A 23,362-nucleotide genomic window follows, 5' to 3' on the forward strand; every position below is an offset into this window, starting at 1 on the left:
AAAATAGATTACACACATGCTCTTGCTCCAAATAGTTATCTCGAAGATGTAAAAGGGGTTGATTGATGTCCCACCGTCAAAAAAAAAAAATCTTTATGTAAGACGAGTTAGTCCGTCCTTGGCACTTAAGCGCTGGATTATGTAAGACGAGTTAGGTCGTCTATGGCACTTAATGAGTTAACATTTTTGTTTGTTGTAATTTATTTTCTTTTTTTCTGTTTACGGTTCTGTCTTTATGTTGTTTTTATATAATGTATGTAAAAAAACTATGTAAATCTATGTGATGATGGATGGGTTATACCATATAAGAATTGATTTCTGTATGTCAAGTGATTTACGCAAAAACATAAAAAAACAAAAAAAGAACAATAAGTTCTGGGTATAGAGTGAATCACAATGTTTCTTTACAATAAGTTCTGGGTATAGAGCGAATCACAATGTTTCTTTACATTAAGTTATGGGTATAGAGCGAATCACAATGTTTCTTTACAATAAGTTATGGGTATAGAGCGAATCACAATGTTTCTTTACATTAAGTTATGGGTATAGAGCGAATCACAATGTTTCTTTACAATAAGTTATGGGTATAGAGCGAATCACAATGTTTGTTTACAATAAGTTCTGGGTATAGAGCGAATCACAATGTTTGTTTACAATAAGTTCTGGGTATAGAGCGAATCACAATGTTTGTTTACAATAAGTTCTGGGTATAGAGCGAATCACAATGTTTGTTTACAATAAGTTCTGGGTCGACAACACCTGCGTTACGCACATACAATTTAATGGAGTGGAGCAAACAGGGGCGGGGAACAACTGAGATCAAGAGAAAATGGTTGAGTCCATAATGATTGTTTGATGGTTTCATATGTCATTCATTAACAACACTTATACTAACGTTAGTTTAGAGACCTCATTTACCTGTTGGGCCACAAAATAAAAGCAATTACCGCTCGAGTTCACCCAAAACTGGCAGCTGGTCTGACCAGCGGTGACATGTCACTGCTGGGTAGATTTGGTTTATCAACACAGTACATAAAATAAGCACAACCAAACATCAGATAGGTCGGACCACCGTGTTTAATGAGGGTTTATATCTTTAATGTTATAATAATGACGGCTGAAAATGACAACAGAAATAAACAATAAACAAGTTTGTGATATCTCCACATTTTAAATCAAACGGCAGGTGTCTACCTGGAAGTACCTGTTGTTGTTGTTGTTGTTAACGCAGCGTCACGGTGACTCGGTCTATTCGAGGAAACGGAATTCACGGAATTGTGTTGCTAGCGAACCGTTTGAACCGTAGCTTATTTCCTGTGAGCTATTGTATCAGCAAACACTGCAACAGGAAGTAAACCAGGGGTAACTTGTCAAGTTAAAACCATCTACACTGCAAAACATCGCTCACCTCTCTTCCTGCGCTCCTTCTCGTACTCCTCCTCGTCCTCTTCAGAATCACCCTCCGCCGACGGGAAGCGAGAGAACCCGCTTGGAGCTCCGCCCTCGTGACGGTCCTTCCGCTTCCTGACACACGCGCGCACACGCGCACACACACACACACACACACACACGCACGCACACACAGCTCCAGGTTAAAACAGCAGGGGGAGGAGGGGGGCATCCTCTACAGCAGTGATACTCAACTTGCGATGGAATTGAAAAAAATAATAAAAAAAGTTTTACAGTGCACCTGAATGAAACATGCAAGATACCCGCTGAATAAGTGTCCAAATGTTCATGTCACTCTGACCAATATACTCCACTTCTGTTATAGCATTTCAGTCTGGAATATGGAATATCTTTCAATAATCTATAATTTAGCTGCTAAATTGTCAAATACCGCCATCTGCTCGCTACCCAGGCACTTATGTATGTACTTAACCTAACTAACTATCTGGTGTGCACAACATTGTCAGACTAAACTCCGGCTGACCCCAAAAACCTACAATCCGCTACAGAAAAATGTATATTGTTTGTTTATTACTGGCCCCTGGCCCTCTATCATTTCACAAAAGTGGCCCCAAAGCAAAGCAAGTTAAGTATCCCTGCTCTACAGATTAAAGGGATAGTTGTGATTTTTTATGTGGGCTTGTATGAGGCACTTGCATACAGTCAGTGTACTACATGCAGTACTACATGCAGTAGACTCGGACCCAAATCGGAGAATATTTTTTCAGATTTGATTTTGTCGAGAATTCCGTGACTGCCTGTACTGTAGGCAGAGCGATAACGGAGAAACTATGATCAGAACAGTTATTCTTGTAAATGATCTGTTTTAACTTCTCGTCAATGAAATTATGCTGAAGTTGAATGATACATCAGATTGCTGGGGACCCCCTGGTGGTCCCCGGACCCCATGTTGAGAACCACTGGTCCTCAACAAGAATAACTGGAAAACAAATGAAGTTTTGTTTGTGTTTTCTGTTCATGGTGGGATGTTTTCTGTTTGTAGAAGCCAGCTGCAATGTTTTCATATCTGCATCAACTTGCATTAGTTTCCTCCTGGATGATATCCCCGTCTCAGTCCCCTGTGCAGTGTTTTGTCCCTCTGCAGCTGCCGTACTTCTCTCTCTCCTCAATCTCCTTCTGTCTCTCGTTCTCTCTCTGCCTCTGTCTCTCCTCTCGTTGTCTCTTACTTCTCTCTCTCCTTCGGTCTCTCGTTCTCTCTCTGCTTCTGTCTCTCCTCGCGGTGTCTCTTACTTCTCTCTCTCCTTCGGTCTCTCGTTCTCTCTCTGCCTCGGTCTCTCCTCGCGGTGTCTCTTACTTCTCTCTCTCCTTCGGTCTCTTGTTCTCTCTCTGCCTCTGTCTCTCCTCTCGTTGTCTCTTACTTCTCTCTCTTCTTCTGTCTCCTCCCTGCTTGGCACTCAGCATCAAAGGGTTGGAATTGGGGGGTTAGATCACCAAATGATTCCCGAGCGCGGCGCACGCTGCCGCTCACCGCTCCCCCAGGGGATGGGTCAAATGCGGAGAACAAATTTTGCACACTCAGGTGTGTGACAATCAGTGGGACTTTACCTTTATCTTACTTCTCTCTCTCCTCGATCTCCTTCTGTCTCTCGTTCTCTCTCTGCCTCTGTCTCTCCTCTCGTTGTCTCTTACTTCTCTCTCTCCTTCTGTCTCTTGTTCTCTCTCTGCCTCTGTCTCTCCTCTCGTTGTCTCTTACTTCTCTCTCTCCTTCTGTCTCTTGTTCTCTCTCTGCCTCTGTCTCTCCTCTCGTTGTCTCTTACTTCTCTCTCTCCTCTCTCTCCTTCTGTCTCTCGTTCTCTCTCTGCCTCTGTCTCTCCTCTCGTTGTCTCTTACTTCTCTCTCTCCTTCTGTCTCTCGTTCTCTCTCTGCTTCTGTCTCTCCTCTCGTTGTCTCTTACTTCTCTCTCTCCTTCTGTCTCTCGTTCTCTCTCTGCCTCTGTCTCTCCTCTCGTTGTCTCTTACTTCTCTCTCTCCTTCTGTCTCTCGTTCTCTCTCTGCCTCTGTCTCTCCTCGCGGTGTCTCTTACTTCTCTCTCTCCTCGATCTCCTTCTGTCTCTCCTTCTCTCTCTGCCTCTGTCTCTCCTCGCGGTGTCTCTTACTTCTCTCTCTCCTCGATCTCCTTCTGTCTCTCGTTCTCTCTCTGCCTCTGTCTCTCCTCTCGTTGTCTCTTACTTCTCTCTCTCCTTCTGTCTCTCGTTCTCTCTCTGCCTCTGTCTCTCCTCGCGGTGTCTCTTACTTCTCTCTCTCCTCGATCTCCTTCTGTCTCTCGTTCTCTCTCTGCCTCTGTCTCTCCTCGCGGTGTCTCTTACTTCTCTCTCTCCTCGATCTCCTTCTGTCTCTCGTTCTCTCTCTGCCTCTGTCTCTCCTCGCGGTGTCTCTTCACCACCTTCTCGTAGTCGTTGGGGAACATCGGGTCGTACTCGTCTGCCAGCGGGATCAGAGCTTCTCCCGCCGAGAAGCTGCCCGGCACCACTACGTCCTGACACACACACACACACACACACACACACACACACACACACACACACACACACACACACACACACACACACACACACACACACACACACACACACACACACACACACACACACACACACAATGAGAGAGAGTGAGGCAAAACATTCAGTCCAAACCAAAACATTTGAGCATTACAGAGGTTTGGTTTTCCCAATCAGACAGACAGACAGAAGATAAACACCACAGACCGTCAGACAGTCTGTCTCTCAAGCCAGTCTCTCTCTTGCACAATCTTCAAATGCTCCAGAGACAGTCTGTACTTTACTTTAGCTCGTTACAATTTGGCCAAAGGAGAAAGACGTTTCAGAGCGGACACATATAAACAAAACCGAGGCAGGTGATTGGAGAAATTAGCGAATGTGTCCGCCTTCAGCGGATGTCCCGCCTTATTTCCGTTTCTCCTCTATGAAGTACAGACGGGTATTGGATGCTGATTGGACGAATGAGCGGATGTCCCGTCTTATCCGCTCATTACTTCCACCAGTTTCCCTTTCTGTTTTGACCAACTTTCCCCTACAGGAAGTACAGACAGGTAGGTGGGAGCATTTGCATTAAATGTATTCCAGTGAATGGAGTGCTCCAGGTCCTTCTTGGGTTTAGCCATTATTTATTTCTGTTGTGAATACTGTCCTGTCCTGAGAGCACCAACCTCCCTCTGTGGAGGGGCTGAAGCACAAGAGACTCCTCTGCCTTGTGTCTGTAAGAGACTCAGAGTAGATAAACACCACAGACAGACAGACAGAAGCTGTGTTTCCATTACAGTTTATCGCAAAATAATTGCGATATTTCTACAATTTTGACAAAGTACAATTGCGACTTGCAGGCGTTTCCATTGAAGTTGAGTTTGAAGTCTCGTCTTCGAGATCTCGTAGAATCTCGTAAAATCTCTTCTCGCGAGACTCCACTTTAAGGAAGATGGACGTCCAGAGTAACCCGACATTGGCAAATGGGGGCGGTATTGTTTGTTTTCACAAACCAAACCGCACATCCATCTGGGTATGGCCTGCCCAGAGCCGATGTCACGGGGGAAAAAAACTACTTGGCAGGTGATTGGATGAAGCATCTGTCTATCACCGGGACTGGACGTAGTAGCTCGGATCCGAAGCAGGCTAGCTAACATGCTAACAACAAATCCAGCTGCAGGGTGCAATCATTGACTGTTCAATTCGCCATTCAAAAGAATGAAGAACTGCTGATGTCCGAGGATGAACGCTTTTGACAACATGGAGGTAGGCCATTTTTGTTGTCTTTGCACCTTAAATGTAATCTTGTTGATTGACTGCCCTGGCCTGCATACCTGTGTTAGCCATGGATCTGGGTCTGTTAGCATACATACGTTAGCGAGTTAACTTAGCTTAGAAATAACGTTGCGCTACTTAACTGCAACTGTAAATATGGACGTGTGATGAGTAATATTAACAGCAATAACATGTATCGTTTTTAGGGACTGATGCCACCGGACTGATCTGAAGATAGTAACCAGGCAGCAAGCACCGTGGACAGACGGCTAACGTTATTGAGACAACATGCACAATGCTCTGTAAAGGCTGTGTAAATAGCTACAGTTAAAGTGTTGTATAACGTTAATCTTCATGTACATGGCTTATTCTAAGCTCTTCTGCTCTCCTGGGATGTATAACGTTAACGCTAAGTACTTACTGGTGATGCGTTTGTTGTTAATGGGATCATGGCAATAACATCAGCTAACGCTAAATGGTGAGAAACAATATGATTTAACAGTACTATTTAACGTTAAGGACTAGTGAATTTGAACATTTATTTATCAATGCATTTACCAGTTTATTTATCAGATGTCTGCTTGCTTTTGTGAGGATAAACTGAGGAAAGATGGCCTTGTGCTGGTGTTGAATGTAAATCTAAATCATGTATCGCAGATAATCGCTCATTCTCCGTCGTCTGGTCAGAGGCACGGTTAGATAAAATGATAAGATGTGTTGATATAAATTCATATAAAAGATGTTGATGTTGGAACGCGAAAGGGAGCTGACCAACCCTGGAGCCCAGAGGACGTCAGGTAGGCAGAGAAGAGGAAAAACAGCCTGGTAGCAGCCTTCAAATCTGAAAGCTTTAGGTTTATATTTATTGAAATGTTTTGATATCTAACACTTCGGCACCCACGATGTAGCGTGTATTTCGATATAATGGCATGCTAGCCCCGGTCCCAGCCGGTCCTCTAAAATTGAAAATCCAAATAAGCGTTATTTAGAGCAACTGACCTCATAACGGGAATCTACATTGTTATTAGTCTACTACAAATTTAAAAAGTTAATTAAGTACCATATTAACATTTGAAGAGCTAAAACTATCAGCATTAGCTAGCATCAGCTAATGCAAATGCAGAAAATGTGTTTCCATTACACTTTTGCAATATACTGCTATATCGACACGTCTGAAAAACCACCTCATGAGAACGCAAAAACTTTTTGCGATATTTGGGAGGTTTTTCGAAATTTACGTGTTTCCATTACCCGGTTTTTATTGCGACATTGCATTTCTGAGGGTAATGGAAACACAGCTAGAGAGACAGAGAGGCAGGCAGACAGACAGACATACAGGCAGACAGACAGTCAGACAGACAGACATACAGACAGGCAGACAGAAGCTGGTTACCTTGAGTCCCACAGCAGCGTGTGGGGGCGTGTCAGCGATCTGTCCATCATCACTGGAGCCTCCTCTCTTCAGATCGATGACAGGAGCCAAGACCGTGGCCTGCTTCATCCGCTGGGTCTGCACACACACACACACACACACACACACACACACACTTTGTGACTTTTCAGGCCCAGTTCCCTCCAATTCAGCGCTGCAGTAGCAGACTGTCACACTGTTTAAATATGCTGTGTGAAACCCAATGGAGCGCTGGAAACATGTGGGGCATTTAAGTCGGGTTTAGAGGAATAACTCATTTTAAATTAACAGTTGTGATGTCATTATTTAGTCTTAAACACCAATATTTGATCCTTTTCTCACTCACTCCTATGTCACCACTTGCTCTCCCTGCAGGGCTTGAAATAAAAAATGTTGACCACCTGCCAATATGGCTGGCGCTGCTAGATTTTAAAGTTACCAGCCAATTAGAATTTCCACTAGCCAAAATGTTTGTCTTGAAATAAACCAGAATATGAGTGGGTTAATTTAAGCATAAGTATCAGTAAGTGGCCCGGGATTCTCAAAGCCTGTGTTGAGGGTCACACAAACAAAAATGCACTCTTGAAGTTAAATAAATCCAAAACCAACAAGTTAATTATTTACTTCAATGTAGAACAGTCATTTCTTACACATGAGATTACTTTTAGCCTTTTAGTCATAAAGATTATTGAAAGATATTCCATATTCCAGACTGAAATGTTATAACAGAAGTGGAGTATTGGCCAGAATGACATGAACATTTGGACACTTATTCAGCGGGTATCTTGTATGTTGTGTTCAGGTGCACTGTAAAAAAAAAAAAAAAAAAATCTATAAAGTAACCGGTAGGCCAGAGGCCAGTGAGTTGGTTTTGATTCAAGCAATATTACAGGGTGTACTTTACCCTGGTTATTGGCACGACGGTGATGCGGCAGGAGGCTTCAGCCGAGGTCCATACACGTCACTGAAGTGCCAATAACCACGGTAAAGCACACCCTCGAGTGTAATATTGCGATTATACAACAGTTACCAACAAAATACAAGCTATAAACAAAAGGTGTTCATATTTTGGGGCCGTTTGCTCTCAAAATAACAAAGTTTTTGCTGAGTGTGTTAGTCCGAGACAAGAAATAGTCCCCGTTGAGTCAGCCAGCTGATATGCTCATCACATGAGTTAACTGTAACAAACACCTGTGCAGAAACCAGCCAATATGCTCATCACATGAGTTAACTGTAACAAACACCTGTGCAGAAACCAGCCAATATGCTCATCACATGAGTTAACTGTAACAAACACCTGTGCAGAAACCAGCCAATATGCTCATCACATGAGTTAACTGTAACAAACACCTGTGCAGAAACCAGCCAATATGCTCATCACATGAGTTAACTGTAACAAACACCTGTGCAGAAACCAGCCAATATGCTCATCACATGAGTTAACTGTAACAAACACCTGTGCAGAAACCAGCCAATATGCTCATCACATGAGTTAACTGTAACAAACACCTGTGCAGAAACCAGCTGATATTCTCATCACATGAGTTAACTGTAACAAACACCTGTGCAGAAACCAGCCGATATGCTCATCACATGAGTTAACTGTAACAAACACCTGTGCAGAAACCAGCCAATATGCTCATCACATGAGTTAACTGTAACAAACACCTGTGCAGAAACCAGCTGATATTCTCATCACATGAGTTAACTGTAACAAACACCTGTGCAGAAACCAGCCAATATGCTCATCACATGAGTTAACTGTAACAAACACCTGTGCAGAAACCAGCTGATATTCTCATCACATGAGTTAACTGTAACAAACACCTGTGCAGAAACCAGCCAATATGCTCATCACATGAGTTAACTGTAACAAACACCTGTGCAGAAACCAGCCAATATGCTCATCACATGAGTTAACTGTAACAAACACCTGTGCAGAAACCAGCCGATATGCTCATCACATGAGTTAACTGTAACAAACACCTGTGCAGAAACCAGCCAATATGCTCATCACATGAGTTAACTGTAACAAACACCTGTGCAGAAACCAGCCAATATGCTCATCACATGAGTTAACTGTAACAAACACCTGTGCAGAAACCAGCCAATATGCTCATCACATGAGTTAACTGTAACAAACACCTGTGCAGAAACCAGCCAATATGCTCATCACATGAGTTAACTGTAACAAACACCTGTGCAGAAACCATCTGATATTCTCATCACATGAGTTAACTGTAACAAACACCTGTGCAGAAACCAGCCAATATGCTCATCACATGAGTTAACTGTAACAAACACCTGTGCAGAAACCAGCCAATATGCTCATCACATGAGTTAACTGTAACAAACACCTGTGCAGAAACCAGCCAATATGCTCATCACATGAGTTAACTGTAACAAACACCTGTGCAGAAACCATCTGATATTCTCATCACATGAGTTAACTGTAACAAACACCTGTGCAGAAATCAGCTGATATGCTCATCACATGAGTTAACTGTAACAAACACCTGTGCAGAAACCAGCCAATATGCTCATCACATGAGTTAACTGTAACAAACACCTGTGCAGAAACCAGCCAATATGCTCATCACATGAGTTAACTGTAACAAACACCTGTGCAGAAACCAGCCAATATGCTCATCACATGAGTTAACTGTAACAAACACCTGTGCAGAAACCAGCCAATATGCTCATCACATGAGTTAACTGTAACAAACACCTGTGCAGAAACCAGCCAATATGCTCATCACATGAGTTAACTGTAACAAACACCTGTGCAGAAACCAGCCAATATGCTCATCACATGAGTTAACTGTAACAAACACCTGTGCAGAAACCAGCCAATATGCTCATCACATGAGTTAACTGTAACAAACACCTGTGCAGAAACCAGCCAATATGCTCATCACATGAGTTAACTGTAACAAACACCTGTGCAGAAACCAGCTGATATTCTCATCACATGAGTTAACTGTAACAAACACCTGTGCAGAAACCAGCCGATATGCTCATCACATGAGTTAACTGTAACAAACACCTGTGCAGAAACCAGCCAATATGCTCATCACATGAGTTAACTGTAACAAACACCTGTGCAGAAACCAGCTGATATTCTCATCACATGAGTTAACTGTAACAAACACCTGTGCAGAAACCAGCCAATATGCTCATCACATGAGTTAACTGTAACAAACACCTGTGCAGAAACCAGCTGATATTCTCATCACATGAGTTAACTGTAACAAACACCTGTGCAGAAACCAGCCAATATGCTCATCACATGAGTTAACTGTAACAAACACCTGTGCAGAAACCAGCCAATATGCTCATCACATGAGTTAACTGTAACAAACACCTGTGCAGAAACCAGCCGATATGCTCATCACATGAGTTAACTGTAACAAACACCTGTGCAGAAACCAGCCAATATGCTCATCACATGAGTTAACTGTAACAAACACCTGTGCAGAAACCAGCCAATATGCTCATCACATGAGTTAACTGTAACAAACACCTGTGCAGAAACCAGCCAATATGCTCATCACATGAGTTAACTGTAACAAACACCTGTGCAGAAACCAGCCAATATGCTCATCACATGAGTTAACTGTAACAAACACCTGTGCAGAAACCAGCCAATATGCTCATCACATGAGTTAACTGTAACAAACACCTGTGCAGAAACCATCTGATATTCTCATCACATGAGTTAACTGTAACAAACACCTGTGCAGAAACCAGCCAATATGCTCATCACATGAGTTAACTGTAACAAACACCTGTGCAGAAACCAGCCAATATGCTCATCACATGAGTTAACTGTAACAAACACCTGTGCAGAAACCAGCCAATATGCTCATCACATGAGTTAACTGTAACAAACACCTGTGCAGAAACCATCTGATATTCTCATCACATGAGTTAACTGTAACAAACACCTGTGCAGAAACCAGCCAATATGCTCATCACATGAGTTAACTGTAACAAACACCTGTGCAGAAACCAGCCAATATGCTCATCACATGAGTTAACTGTAACAAACACCTGTGCAGAAACCATCTGATATTCTCATCACATGAGTTAACTGTAACAAACACCTGTGCAGAAACCAGCCAATATGCTCATCACATGAGTAGGGATGGGTACCGTTCACATTTGAACCGATACCGGTACGGTACCGGTACCTGGAATTCGGTACGGTACCCAAAACGGTACCATTTTCGGTACTTTACACGCTCTAATAACAAAAAAATTACAGTTGTAAAAAAAAAAAAAGGTCCAAACTTCTCAGAGAGAGCGGTCGGTATTCACTAAAGCCTTCATATCTCAGGCTCTGTAGCACATAGAAACATAAAATAAAAAGCATTTGAGAGCTTAACCCTTTGGCTTTTCGTATTATATTTGCTCTAATGTTCATAAAAAAAAAAAAAGATCTTTAACCCCAAAAAATAAAAATAAAAAGATTCTAATGCATTTTAAGAAATGTTAATAAAGATTACGGCAAATGTAACCCTTCCAAATAAAAAGCCACGGGTTTAAGCTCTCAAATGCTTTTTATTTCATGTTGATAGCTACTATACAGGCTGAGGAAATACGTTGTGTTGAACCCTTGACAATTACTGCAGCAACATTAACGTTAGCGTTAACGTTAGCGATCTCTGTTTTGCAGTCGTTGTGAAGACAGTGAAAAGCCCCGTTATCTAACAACCACAACGGCAGTGAAACAACTTATCCAGCTAACGCTAGCTAATTAAATAACGTTACCTGATGTTGTAGAAGTCGATGCCTCTCTCAACGTTACAGCTGAGGAGGTGCACTGCTAACGTTAGCTGCGGTGGGCTGCCTGCTTCATTCACCCTCAGCCTATCTAATACAGTCTTCAGCATTTAGCTAAATATATCTTGTGTTTGACCATGCTTCCTCAAGTTTGAGGTGTTTCCCTGGCCAGCTTTGCAATTCACATCACAAATGTTGCAACCAGTGTTGTCTGAGTCTATCTTGGGAAAGTGTAGTCACATTTTCGGGTGGTCCTGTTTGTTGACGTTTTAGGTAGAGTGACGTACTGAGTCACGTAATGCGCTCTCGCGTGTTGCCTTAAGGTTCCGTCGGAATTTCTAATTTACCCACTCTCTTCTATTACTCAGATGCGTTCAAGTACCGAAATGAGGTACCGTTTTATGTCATGTGAACTGATACTCGGTACTACCGCCCCCTTTCGGTCGGTGCCTGTAAAAGTACCGAGTTCGGTACCCATCCCTACACATGAGTTAACTGTAACAAACACCTGTGCAGAAACCAGCCAATATGCTCATCACATGAGTTAACTGTAACAAACACCTGTGCAGAAACCAGCCAATATGCTCATCACATGAGTTAACTGTAACAAACACCTGTGCAGAAACCATCTGATATTCTCATCACATGAGTTAACTGTAACAAACACCTGTGCAGAAACCAGCCAATATGCTCATCACATGAGTTAACTGTAACAAACACCTGTGCAGAAACCAGCCAATATGCTCATCACATGAGTTAACTGTAACAAACACCTGTGCAGAAACCAGCTGATATGCTCATCACATGAGTTAACTGTAACAAACACCTGTGCAGAAACCAGCCAATATGCTCATCACATGAGTTAACTGTAACAAACACCTGTGCAGAAACCAGCCAATATGCTCATCACATGAGTTAACTGTAACAAACACCTGTGCAGAAACCAGCCAATATGCTCATCACATGAGTTAACTGTAACAAACACCTGTGCAGAAACCAGCTGATATGCTCATCACATGAGTTAACTGTAACAAACACCTGTGCAGAAACCAGCCAATATGCTCATCACATGAGTTAACTGTAACAAACACCTGTGCAGAAACCAGCTGATATGCTCATCACATGAGTTAACTGTAACAAACACCTGTGCAGAAACCAGCTGATATGCTCATCACATGAGTTAACTGTAACAAACACCTGTGCAGAAACCAGCTGATATGCTCATCACATGAGTTAACTGTAACAAACACCTGTGCAGAAACCAGCCAATATGCTCATCACATGAGTTAACTGTAACAAACACCTGTGCAGAAACCATCTGATATTCTCATCACATGAGTTAACTGTAACAAACACCTGTGCAGAAACCAGCTGATATGCTCATCACATGAGTTAACTGTAACAAACACCTGTGCAGAAACCAGCCAATATGCTCATCACATGAGTTAACTGTAACAAACACCTGTGCAGAAACCAGCCAATATGCTCATCACATGAGTTAACTGTAACAAACACCTGTGCAGAAACCAGCTGATATTCTCATCACATGAGTTAACTGTAACAAACACCTGTGCAGAAACCAGCTGATATGCTCATCACATGAGTTAACTGTAACAAACACCTGTGCAGAAACCAGCCAATATGCTCATCACATGAGTTAACTGTAACAAACAGCTGTGCAGAAACCAGCCAATATGCTCATCACATGAGTTAACTGTAACAAACACCTGTGCAGAAACCAGCCAATATGCTCATCACATGAGTTAATTGTAACAAACAGCTGATATGCTCATCATCACATGAGTTAACTGTAACAAACAGCTGATATGCTCATCACATGAGTTAACTGTAACAAACACCTGTGCAGAAAGCAGCATCTAGCTTACAGCGTTGATGCTAAATGGATTGTTTTGTTGTTAATTGTAATTTATTTGGAGGACTTACTGTTGACGAATGGTTGGAAGAAGAGAAAAATAAACAAGTTACTGGTTTCATCTGGCAGCGTCAGGTTAGGACGGTAACATATCAGACTGAAAATAATACTGCCTGTCTGAGATGAAAGAGGGTTGAGAGGCGGGCCATAGCGTGTCTGTCCATGATTTGATTTGACAGTTCTGGGCACTGGGGTTGGCGGTGGCCAATCCTGGCGTGTTCTGCCCCCAAATCGAGTGTGTTCTGGCGCTAAACGAGTGGGTTCCAGGACAACCAGGCTCTCTGAGGCACGCGCCAACTACGTTGATGTGGAGAAGTGCGGTAAATACAATATTCCTGGAATGCGAGTTTAACTAACCAGTTACATGTCCTCTGCATTCTACATCAAATTAAGACATTACTGTTTGTTTTATTTTTTTATGTTACATACTTATTGGCCAAGTTATTCGTTTTAGAAATTCTGTGGGGTTACGGGCAATATAGGCGGCCATGTTGCCTGCAGAATTTTGACCGCTGCTGTTCTCTGCTGAACAGACCGGCCGGTGGAGTGATATCTTAGTGATGAGGCCGTTCTGAAATGAACGATATGAGAACGGGTAGGTGTGCTGTTATGCTCATTTGAGAACGGTCCTTGACCAATCAGATTGCTTGGTCGGAACTACATGTTGTATAATCATAATAGAGCTCAACAGGCACGTGACTTTTCGTGATGTAATTTGACCCGGAAGTAAGTTCTGCGTCCATTTTCTCCATAAACATTTACCGTAAATTCCGGACTATAAGCCGCACATTTTTTCCCGTTTTTTGGCCTTTTTTGGCCCCTGCGGCTTATATAACGGTGCGGCTTATCTATGGATTTTTTCAAAAAAAAAAAAAAAAAAATCTCTCTTTTTTAGCACTCTTTCTAACTATAAATCCTATATAACTATAATAAGTTTTAATTTCCTCTCTTGCCCTCTTTTCACCACACTGTATGACACTGTATGACACTGTGTGCACTGTAAAAAACAACACAGGTGGTGTTGTGTTATGTTGTTTTGTTGAAATGTTAATAAATGGGAGCTTCCTCAAACAGCCATCTCTTTCCTGACAATCCCCTCTGTGCATGAACCCTTACATATGGTAATTAAACATTAAAACACAAAAAAAATAAAAAAAAAATACCATTAAAACACCCGCGGCTTATAGTCCGGTGCGGCTTATATAAGAAAAAAATAGTCAACTTTGCAGGTGCGGCTTATACACCGGTGCGGCTTATAGTCCGGAATTTACGGTAGATAAATCCAAATATAACGAGTTTTAAGGCTCGAACCAATCCAACACGTGATCCAGAGAATCTTGAGTGACCATAAAACATTAGGTATAAGCGAGAACAAAAAATAACAACGGGGGGGTGGGGGCAGAATCGACTTTTTTTCAGACAAACAAACTTGCAAGTTTGTTTCTGTTTTTCTGTCTTATTTCATTTGACAAAAACAAGAAGCACCTGCAAGTTAGTTTCCTGTTGAAGGAAGTGATGTAGGCTACTCGCTGAAGATGTACTGAAGTGATAGTACATCTTGAGGATGTTATCTTCGCACACTGCCTGGACACCACCTGACATCTCCTCCCCTCTGGCAGGCACTATATGACAAGAGCCATTTCCTCCCACAGTTAAATGTGTCTGCATGCTTTTCTGTATTAAGCTGCTGTTTGGAGCAGCAGACAGTTTGAGTTAACAAGCAGGTGCACCTAATCAAGTGGTCCGGTAAGTGTGTTGCAGGGGTCGGCAACCTTTTTGATATGAAGGGCGATTTTCAAATGTGCTTGTCAATCAGTGTGCCAGTGCCACACCCACATGAATGACTCGCCCATCAACATTTAAACCTTCAATGGCTCTGTAATGTTATTCCATCCAAAATCAGGACATTGGAATGAAAACACTAAGATACGCAGCACGCTCTTTGTCTTCCATGCTGCCATTTTTCATCTGCTTTCTGCTGCCATGGAAGGCAACCAATCAGAGGCAGAGTAGAGTGGGTCACTCACTACTAGGGATGACACAAGACCACTTTGTGTGCGTAGATTTGACTTCACTTCTGGGAATGGTAACGTAGCCTATTATTGATTGTGATATTGTGGCATGCTGTGCTGCGGAATTGCGGCTGGCGGTGTGTTTTGTGAGGAGGGAGAGAGGAGGGAGAGAGACTGAGGGAGAGAGAGAGGGAGACAATTGTGCGAGCGCCAATAGGGCCCGGCACGCAAGGCCACACAGCAGCCGAGCTGCGGGCAAGGTCGCGCAGCGGCCGAGCTGTGAATGCAAGCTGCAGCAAGGAATCAAGCGCGCGTAGCGCCCGAGATGCCTAGTATATGTATATATATCTCTTTCAATGACCCACGTCCATGTTTATATTGAAAAACTTTCAAGGGCTTGATTTTTCTTTCTCAAATTCACAAACTTTCAAGAATTTTAAGGACCTGTGGGAACCGTGCTGTCAGTTGCTGTCTGTTACCTTGGCATGGGTAAGGCCTGTCAGTTGTCAGCAGTCTGTAGTTACCTTGGCATGGGTAAGGCCCGTCAGTTGTGTCAGAAGTCTGTAGTTACCTTGGCATGCGTGAGCGCCGCCTTCTTCACCTTCAGCTGGGACTGCAGCAGCTTGAAGTTCTTGGACCAGCCCTCCGTCTTGTCGCTGGCCGCGACACAAGGGTCGTCGTAAAGCGACATCGTTGCTCCAAAGAGCTTCTGTTAGCCTACAAGCAAAGCATCATTTCACTTAGATTCAACTCACCTCGCTGTGCTAAATGTGTGAGCGAGCGCAGAGGGCGCTCTTATTGTACAGGTAGTGTGGTCACTGGTCACGTCATTATTCTGATGGCTGCTGTCACAAATGGTGACCTTTGGAATAGGCTATTCTGTCTATTCCAAAAATAACTTTAAGATTATGGAATGCAAGTTTCACTTATACATGCATGCACAAATAAACATAGTTTTAGAAAATGTTTGTTCAGTTGATTCCATAAACTGCAGTAGGCTAATCAAAAAAGATTCCTAAAAACTTTACTCGTTTTTTGTTTTGTTGCCATTAAGACAAAGACAAACCTTTTGAGCAGAGCAGTCACAGAGGGGCTCGTAACGACAACATCAGCCTGTTGCTGATTCTTTCCCATATTTTAGCATTTCGTGTAACACCTGAAGCAGGCCAGCTGGATGCTAGCTGGCAGCAGGCTAACAGCTGGATGCTAGCAGCAGGCTCACAGCTGCTTGACTCAACGCTGTTTAGTTCAGCACGTGCATAACATCATTTTTCAGCTGTATAGCGTTAAATCACAATAATCACTGTTTAATCAATCTGACTGAGCTGGTCAGGGGGAACTGCTAGCTAACGTTAGCGTTAGCCGGGAGCTAACTTAACTTAACAGTCGGTCCAGAGATGCATGTCTCTGGTCTGTCTATGAATTAACGTTAGCCGATGTGGAACAAATATTAGCATAACTTCGTGTTATTGACGTCGACTTGGTTTCAACTCACCGGTATCAGAAATATCTTGACATTAACCAAATGAAGCTACATGTGTTACGTATCAGCAGGCAGCACATTTAGCTCCTTGTTGCGTGCACTGCAGCGGAAGGCAGCAGCAAGCGACAAAACAACAAAACAACAAAACAACGACGTTTACCGACACTTCACGTTCTACTGCCGCCTGGCGGTTGGAGAACCACTACAACAGCGTTCGTAGTACTCTTTTAGTGCTGCGTTCAAGTCCGCTCAGAAAGACGGGGCTTCCCTCTTGAAAATACACTTCACATCAGCTCCAAACTGTGAAACAATTTCAAACAGTCTTTGGCAAGTTACTTTCAAAATGTAATATACAATTACAAGTTGCTTTCATTTGAAAGCAATAAGTTACTTTACAATATTACTGTCTGTGTAGAGTAACTTATTACTTACACTCCTTTTTTATTGTTTCATTTTCAGACATCGGTTCAGTGCTTTAACAATTGGGTGTACACACCCAACCAAAAAATAAAAAATAAAATAAAAACAACAACAGCAAACAGACGGGACAGAACAGGACTTTTGCATTCGTTTCACCAAAATAACTGCAGTAGCAGAATGACATCGCTGCCCCGGAACCATCCTGAAAAAATAATTTCAACCGTCTTGAAGTCAGTGTAAACCGTCCAAAATTCTAAATGTGATCCTTTTCCTTTGTTATTGTCATTTATACTGGTTATTTGCATAAAAACACACAATTTGATTAGGAAATGATTGTATCTTTATTTAAATATGTGCTTTGATTAAAAAATAATTAAATCAATTTGTAACGTGTGTTACTTGACAAAGTAGCCTAACTGGTAGGACGAATCAGTGTGACGTCACTTGCCACCAGAAATGTGGAACCTTGCAGCAGTTAAAAAAAAAAAAAAAAAAAAATCGTAAGGGGACAAGCCCCGTCTTTTATTGTCACACGAACACCACAACACATGCATGCGGCCACAACGCACTCATGCTGACGGTGGCCGGTGAACAGTGTCCTCTGCATTTAACCCATCCAGGCATGTCAGTGGTCGCTTTCTCGTACAGCGCCCGGGGACCAACTTCGGATGTTGTCGTCACTGGTCGGATGACGATGACGATCTGATCTTCTGCATGTTTTTAGTGGGGGGGTTATATACGGAGGAAGTTGGAACCCCCTGGGGGAACACGGGGAGAACATGCAAACTCCACACAGAGAGAAAGGCCCTTACGACGAGATACCCCACCTGGGCAGAAGGCACTGAAGATATGGGGGGGAACATACAACCACAGCGCCCACAGTGTCCCAGGCGAGAATCGAACTCAGGACCTTTTGACTGTGAGGCATCAGCTCTACCACTGAGCCACCTAGTTAACTAGTAGGCCTATGGGTTGTGCCAAACAAACATTAATATCTCAAAAACTATACATCACATCGCTTATATTTTGACATTCTGAGTGAGAGCAGAATAAGCTCAAGAGTTTGATGTATAATATATAGGCTATATCCCATTTTGTCCCCCTAAAAATTTGGTCCCCCTAAATTATTATTATTATTTGTCTCTCTTACACCTGAGAGACAGACAGACCTGGGGATCAAGTTACTGGACAGGTTTGTGTTCAGAGTGGGAGCTTGCCAAACATATATACACCTCCTCTATGACATCCCACTCTCTGGCGGCCCGTCACACCCTATTGTGACATTTCTGGACAGCCGTTGGATGGTGGCCACCCCCGTGTCCAAGATGTGACATCACTGATGACATCACAATTGTCGAGTGACAGCAATATGGTTTGTGCCGACATCTTGGACACGGGGGTGTCCACTGTCCAGTAGCTGTCCAAAAATGTCACCATAGGGTGTTTGGGTGGGTTTGACGGGCCGCCATATTTCTTTTTATTCCTACAGGCCTTAGCAGAGAGTGGGATGTCATAGAGGAGGTTTTCCCGAGCGCGTGCATATATGGTTTGTGCTGACATCTTGGACACGGGGGTGTCCACTGTCCAGTAGCTGTCCAAAAATGTCACCATAGGGTGTTTGGGTGGGTTTGACGGGCCGCCATATTTCTTTTTATTCCTACAGGCCTTAGCAGAGAGTGGGATGTCATAGAGGAGGTCTCCCCGAGCGCGTGCATATATAGTCTGTGCCGACATCTTGGACACGGGGGTGTCCACTGTCCAATTTGTAAAGGCTATGCACTCCAGTGAACAGCTTTTATCTATTAAGATACTGAGAAGAAAGTTCTCAATGTTATTGAAACAGTTATTGTCATACAGAAACATCATTTGTATTGTATAGCTTCATTTAAATGCTTATTTATTAGTTTAATGTGGAAAATAATAATTTTTCATTCGCCCCTGTCTGCTCTATAATTGTGCAGAATCGTTATTTTACTTTGAAAAATCTCACCGGAACTTCTTATATTCGCTAGCTCTTACTATTCGCTAAAACAACACGGCTCAGAAAATTCCTGCTCACTTGACACTTGCGCGAAAGCGAAAGTCACTGTAGTCAGAGAGAGAGAGAGAGAGAGAGAGAGAGAGAGGAAAAATGATTTGGCAATATTTTACTTGAGACATTCATGCCAATAAAGCGAATTTGAATTTGAATGAGAGAGAGAGAGAGAGAGAGAGAGAGAGAGAGAGAGAGAGAGAGAGAGAGAGAGAGAGAGAGAGAGAGAGAGACATAGACTGTCAGTCAGTCACGCAACATTTCATTCCTCGTCACAGCTCTGTGCAGGGGGCCGGCGGGTTGGAGCGGACCCAGGCAGGCAGAGGACTCTTTACTTTGGACTGAGATGATGCGCTTGACCTGGCTCGGAGCGCTTCTAAACCCGACCAGAGCCGCTGGTCGAGATGGATCTGGCTTCACTCTCTGCTTTCGTAACCACGCTGTGTCTGCTGCTGGGAACTGCGGGGTCAGGTCAGTGCAACAGAAGAACAACAACATTAAACACGTCACACGACAAAACGCCTTTCCAAGTATGTTGAAATGGTCAGAACAGTGTAGAACGATTTCATGTAAAAATAAATAAACACAAAACCTTGAAGAGAACAAAACTTTTGAAATGACATTGAACTTTTATAAAGTTAAGTTATTTCCTCTCAAATTGCCCATGAATGTCCCCCCCCAGTAGGCTATGGTGACCACATCGCTGGAGGGCGGGGTGTGTGTGTGTGTGTGGGGGGGGGGGGGGGGGGGGGGGGAGGGTCGGCAAAACATAGGTCTATTATTAATTCACTAACTTCCTTATAGTAATATATAGTATAGTGATGTTTAATGTAAAATGTTAGAATGGATTGGATTGAGTTGGTTTTGATCCATAATTGCTGAGTATGATGAGAGGACATAGGCTACATTGAAGCCATGTCTGTCAACTTGCAGTTTGTTTGTTTGTCTGCCTGTTTTTCTGTCTTATTTCATTTGGCAAAAACAAGAAGCACCTGCAAGTTAGTTTCCTGTTGAAGGAAGTGATGTAGGCTACTCACTGAAGATGTACTGAAGTGATGTAGGCTACTCACTGAAGATGTACTGAAGTGATGTAGGCTACTCACTGAAGATGTACTGAGTGATAGTACATCTTGTGATGGTGATGGTGTTTTTTTATTTTATTTTATTCAATAAACAAAGTCTGGCATTAATAATCAGTACATTATACAAAAAAATCAGACTAAACATTTACAAAATTGGAACAGACAATCAAATAAACAACAAAATAAAATAAATAAAGCAAAAGAGTTCTAAACAGTAATCAAGATAATGCATCTTTTCGTACACTCTCCATGCTTGTTTGGTTTTAACATGTTTCAAGGCTTTTTTTTTAAAGTTAATCATCTCATTCATCTACGAACAGGGGTCTGGCATTTTGAAATCTACATCGGTGAATAAATTGTTTAGCCATAATAATTAAACTATTGTACATCATTTCAATTGGTTTATCTTTCATTATAACTCCAAATTTAATATCATTATATTCTAAATTGGGTGATTGAGGGTCTTTTTCAGATATCCAATTTTGAAACAAATCCCAAAAAGATCTAGAGTAATTACAAACAAAAAACACATGCTCTACAGTCTCAATATCAGAATCACAAAATCTACAGTTGTTCATATCAAGGTTAAATCTTTGTCTCAGAAACTCATTACATGGATAAATATCATTCATTACTTTAAAGTGAGTGTCTTTAGCTTTGGGTGGGATAGGGAGAGTGAGGTATCTAGTTCAAATTCAAATTCTTATCTCTTCAGGATAATCTTTTAACAGATTTTTCCTTTTTATTGGTAAAGGGAAGATTACAGAAGTAAGAGTATTCCTTATAAATTTGTTTGTGCATTTTTTCTCCTTAAATTTGATACCGTCAATACACAGTGAAGGTAGCTGTGGAACGAAAACATTATACAACAACATCCCTTTAACCGTATTCACCATTGCTTGTGGAATTGCCTTAATAACCACCGAGTATTGTCTTTTTGTGCAATTCACATTGTATTTATCAATAAACGTATTATACTCGAGAAGATTACCATTTGAATCCATCAAATGCAAAATTGACCAAATTGATGGTGATGGTGTTATTGTCACACCCTGCCTGGACACCACCTGACAGCTCCTCCCTTCTGGCAGGCACTATATGACAAGAGCCATTTCCTCCCACAGTTTAACCCATTGATACCTGATGCAGCATTTGTGTGTGTATCCCTTTAAGACCGCAAACCGCGTTAACACGGTTCGCGGTCTTAAAGGGATACGCACACAAATGAGGGATATACACGCAAATGCTGCATCAGGTATCAATGGGTTAATGTGTCCTAGTCTCTCTCCCCAGACTCAAATATTACGTTGAATCGCTGCGCTCCGCATACTACATAAGTGAGTCTGTGCCAGTTAACAGCCACTGCTGGTTTTGAAGGCAGGTTGAAATTGAATGAGTGACAGGTCGTAGCACCAATGAGAGAGCAAATGGGCCGCGCCTCCCGTGTCGTCTGATCGCAAAGTCGTTACTGATTGGAGAGGACTGAAGCCATCACTGGCATATGACTGGCCAAGTGAACGGTTCCCTCCCATAACCAGCCGGCTGAGGGAAAGTGTCCCAGACCCAGAGAGAGATCTACAGCATGCAGTAACGTAGTGTATCAGACCCAGAGAGAGATCTGCAGCATGCAGTAACGTAGTGTATCAGACCCAGAGAGAGATCTACAGCATGCAGTAACGTAGTGTATCAGACCCAGAGAGAGCTCTGCAGCATGCAGTAACGTAGTGTATCAGACCCAGAGAGAGCTCTGCAGCATGCAATAACGTAGTGTATCGGCGTAAGAACTCTCATGGGTCTGGCGTCGAGAATAAATGTGTCCTACACGCAGTGGTTCTCAAATGGGGGTCCGTGGCACTTTGCCAGGGGGTCTGCAAAAAGTTTTCAGGAAAATAAAAATAAAAACGTTTTTTCTTTTTGTTTTTTTTGCAAAAGCTTCATAGTTCAACGAAAATATCTTATGCTTTAAATCTAAAATGGTTCATGGATTACATTCTAATCTAACAAAACCTATCAATTTAAAAGTCAAGCACGTTACCGTGGAAACAATGAAGCTTAGCCCAAAATCACAAATCAGAATGAGGGGGTCCCCGGTATATTTTCTATCTTGTAAGGGCTCCTTGGCTGAAAAACATTTGAGAACCTCTGTCCTACAGGGTCAGAAACCATCCCTGTCTGCATACGTAGGGAGGGACGGACACTCACGCGTCACGCAAGCAAAGGGGGGGGGGGGGGGGCAGCAGGGTGAGTGTAGGGCTGGGCAACATAGCGATATTATATGGAGATTGTGATATGAGACTAGATATCGTCTTAGATTTGGCATAAGTGTTGTCTTAAAGGCTGCATTACAGTAAAGCAGTGGTACTCCACCATGCCCTACTCAGGAGCCACATTGGCAAAAAAACAAAAAAAAAGGCTTTTGGAAGAGCCACAATCCAAAAAGGTCCCTTTCCTCCCTGATGACAGCTTGGTTCTGTTTGAGTCTCTTCAGCTCTTCAGCCTGTAGCTCTCCACCTTTCAGAACGGTGGTACTGATTGAACCTTGGGTGCTTTGTTTCCTGATGGCGCTGCAAAATGGACATTTTGAATTGTGAAATGAAGAAAAACTCGAGTTCCCAATCTTTAAATGTTTGATATTCCTCTTCATATTTGCATTTCTTATGTTCTTTGGGGCCTGTGTCCACCTAGCATCTTTTCATCAGCTCCGGCGTCTATTTTCAATTGTTTCCAATGGGGGGAGAGCGTATTGCGAGCGCACACGGACGTCTAGAGAAAGTGCGCTGCGTCCAGCGTATATTTTCAGAGCGCTCTGGTGTTTTTGTGCGCCCGACTCCCAGCGCTTCCAGCTGAAATTATTTTAACTTTTCAGAAAGACGCTGGTGTTGGGTGCTCCTTTTCTGGCAACTAAATTATGAAAAAACTATCGCAACAGAGACAGAAAGGCTCAATTGTGGGAGCAGATTGGCTAGACACTTAATATTTC

At 42.6% G+C, this 23,362-nt stretch overlaps 2 protein-coding genes across 2 annotated transcripts in view; one reads left to right on the plus strand and one right to left on the minus strand.

Moving 5' to 3' along the window:
- Nucleotides 1-16,960, minus strand: part of rbm17 (RNA binding motif protein 17) — a 40,444-nt gene extending 23,484 nt beyond the window's left edge. The window contains exons 1-5 of the mRNA XM_083658971.1: nt 16,861-16,960; nt 15,937-16,082; nt 6,618-6,734; nt 3,776-3,945; nt 1,409-1,524 (exon numbers count right to left, since the gene is read on the minus strand). Coding sequence (XP_083515097.1) covers nt 1,409-1,524; nt 3,776-3,945; nt 6,618-6,734; nt 15,937-16,056 — 523 coding nt within the window. The 5' untranslated portion in view covers nt 16,057-16,082; nt 16,861-16,960. The remainder of the gene's footprint in view (nt 1-1,408; nt 1,525-3,775; nt 3,946-6,617; nt 6,735-15,936; nt 16,083-16,860) is intronic.
- Nucleotides 16,961-19,513: 2,553 nt separating this feature from the next.
- LOC310794803 (uncharacterized protein) overlaps nt 19,514-23,362 on the plus strand; it is a 35,651-nt gene continuing 31,802 nt past the window's right edge. Inside the window, exon 1 of the mRNA XM_083656853.1 lies at nt 19,514-19,771. Within this exon, the coding sequence (XP_083512979.1) occupies nt 19,705-19,771 (67 nt within the window). The 5' untranslated portion in view covers nt 19,514-19,704. The remainder of the gene's footprint in view (nt 19,772-23,362) is intronic.

This window comes from Poromitra crassiceps (assembly GCF_964638095.1).
Source record: "Poromitra crassiceps genome assembly, chromosome: 2".
Classification (NCBI taxonomy): domain Eukaryota; kingdom Metazoa; phylum Chordata; class Actinopteri; order Beryciformes; family Melamphaidae; genus Poromitra; species Poromitra crassiceps.